Source organism: Pyrus communis, chromosome 2, assembly GCF_963583255.1.
Source record: "Pyrus communis chromosome 2, drPyrComm1.1, whole genome shotgun sequence".
Taxonomy (NCBI): Eukaryota; Viridiplantae; Streptophyta; class Magnoliopsida; order Rosales; family Rosaceae; genus Pyrus; species Pyrus communis.
In genome coordinates, this window is record NC_084804.1 from 34,765,943 (window position 1) to 34,768,358 (window position 2,416).

The window sequence follows — 2,416 nt, forward strand, 5'->3', positions numbered from 1 at the left end:
CTTCGTTTTGTTTGTGCTTTTGCTCAGCAAGCTATCTCGATTCTTGATTCTTGACAACAGAGTCCATGTAGGGGAATGGAAAGCAGTTTTTACCGGATTTTAAATCCCAGCCCTTAAAATAAGCACAACCGTTTTGATGGTGCCACGTATGTAAATTTTACCCCGGAGTTTAAACTCCGACTAGAGGACTTATTAGCATTTGAAATCCTGGGCGATACCAATTTATTGACTCATAAGTATTTCTATCAAAATATTTGAAATTTTTGAGGAAAATCGAATTTAACATCTTTCAAATGTAAACTATAGTACTAAGTGGCTTGGACTATTGAGGTTAAAAAAACTTTAAAAGTATTTTAGATATTGAAAAAAGAATTAAATGAATCATCACATTAAAATCTAACGTAATAGCCTAATTACTGGACTAAACCTATTAATCAAAAGGAAATGAACAAAACCCATTAATCCATTAATCAAATTGGATTCATATCAAATTTTGCTCTAAATAAAAGGGCTAAAATAAGTTTTTTTTAGTAGTTCGTTTGGAAATGTTTTTAAAATAATTAAAAACATTTTTAATTATTATTTTTATTTATAAAAACCATCTCACTAAAAATACTTTTATCATTTGAAAAGCATTTCTAAACAAACTACAAATAACAAAAAAATAATTTTTATAGCTACATATAATTAAGAAAGATTTCATTAATTTTTTACTAAATAATATTGTTTTTTTTTTTTTCTTTTGGTAAATCAATCAATCCATGCTCATATTTCTGGTTGGCGGAAGGAAACGAAGTGAACATTGCGAAACGAAGAATCCCAACTCAGCGCCAACCTAGACAGACTTGTTCATTTCTGACGAGATTTTCCCGGTGGAGATGCATTCATCCACAACCAACACTCCGACTTTTCCTCTCTAAAGGTATTTTCTTTCCTTTTTCTCTCCACCACCTTCATTTTTTTTCCCATATGAAATACAATGCTTTCCATATTTTGTTCAACTCTGAAATTTGAGACTCTTGTTTGCGTCTGGCTTCGCATATTTTGTTCACCATTGTCCAGATTGCACATACTTGTTTTGTTATAATATTGATCGTTGAGGAGAACCCCACTTTGACACTTTAGAGTTCGAAGGCGGGATTTTGAGTGAAAAGATTTGGTTTTTGCTCAGAAAATACGAGTGTGATGGATGCATTCATGAGTGAAATCCTGTCTCCGACGCGACCCAGATGGCGAAAAGTGGCGTATGGAGGGATGCAACCTGGGTTTGATGACAATCACACGGATGACTCTTTTCTTGAAGATATGGTTATGAATGCCAATGTTGTTAAGAGGGACATTCTTAAAGTCATGCTGGATTCCGTTTCGATATCTCAATACCTCTGCATTGTTGCTCTTGTTGGTTTGGTTTGGACCTACACTCTCAGATCGATTCTTAATGAGAATTCACTCTTGCTTCTCGATGTCACGCTTCTTGGATTGGGGTTTCTTGTTCTCCTTTTAACTAAAGAAATGCTTTCCTTTAGTCTCTTCTTTCGTTACTTGCTCAATATCTCCTTTTTCATCAGTGGCTTATATGTTTTAGCTCCCATCTATCAAACGCTCACCACATCCATCAGCTCAAACTCCATTTGGGCAGTAACAGTGTCACTCATTGTGCTCCATCTCTTCCTCCATGACTATTCTGGGTCCACCGTAAGAGCTCCCGGGGCTCTACACAATCCAACCTTGACGAGTTGCATCTCTTTGAATGCTTCAGTTGTGGCCTCAGTATTCATTGCTTCGTGCCTTCGGTCAAGGCTGCTTGTTTTCGCTATCATGCTTTTCTCTTTGCAAGTTTTCCTTTTCGCTCCTTTGGTTACTTACTGTATCAAGAAGTATTCCTTCTGTCTGCACCTTTGGTTTTCTTTTGGTCTGATGATTGCGACATTGACTCTTGTTTATACCTTGCATCTGTTACTTTTTGTGATGTTGTTAGGGTTGTTGATTTTTGTAACTGTGGTTTGTCCGTATTGGCTTATACGGATGCAAGAATACAAGTTTGAGATCAATGGTCCTTGGGATGAGGCTAAACTTTGTTTTGATATAACTGATTGAGACTTTTGTGCTGTATTTCTGATAGCTTTTGAAGATCAATAAAGGAAGCAATTGACTCATTATCTTCAGCCATTTTAATTTGCATAGCAACATGCATTCTATCATTTGTCGCCGATAGACTTCCGAGTATTCAAATATCTTTACTTTCAAGGAGATTAAAGTTGGGATAAGTTAGATTGATGTTATTAAATAAAGTCATTACTTTCAAGTGATTCATGCACACTTGTGCTCTGTTTTTGGTGGCCTGGGGCTGGGATATAATCTAAAGTTCTGGAAGGACATTACAATGGCAGGAAAGTTCACACGGTAATTTGATATA

The 2,416-nt window shown here is 35.9% G+C and overlaps 1 protein-coding gene across 1 annotated transcript; it reads left to right on the top strand.

The window, feature by feature from the left end:
• Positions 1–1,034: 1,034 nt before the first annotated feature.
• Positions 1,035–2,186, top strand: LOC137726394 (phosphatidylinositol N-acetylglucosaminyltransferase subunit C-like). The gene has a single exon (XM_068465318.1). The coding sequence runs from the start codon at positions 1,186–1,188 to the stop codon at positions 2,095–2,097; it is 912 nt and encodes a 303-aa protein (XP_068321419.1). The 5' UTR covers positions 1,035–1,185; the 3' UTR covers positions 2,098–2,186.
• The last annotated feature ends 230 nt before the right edge of the window (positions 2,187–2,416 follow it).

Coding starts and splice junctions, on each gene's coding strand:
- LOC137726394 (XM_068465318.1), top strand. CDS start 1,186: ATGGATGCATTCATGAGTGAAATCCTGTCTCCGACGCGACCCAGATGG.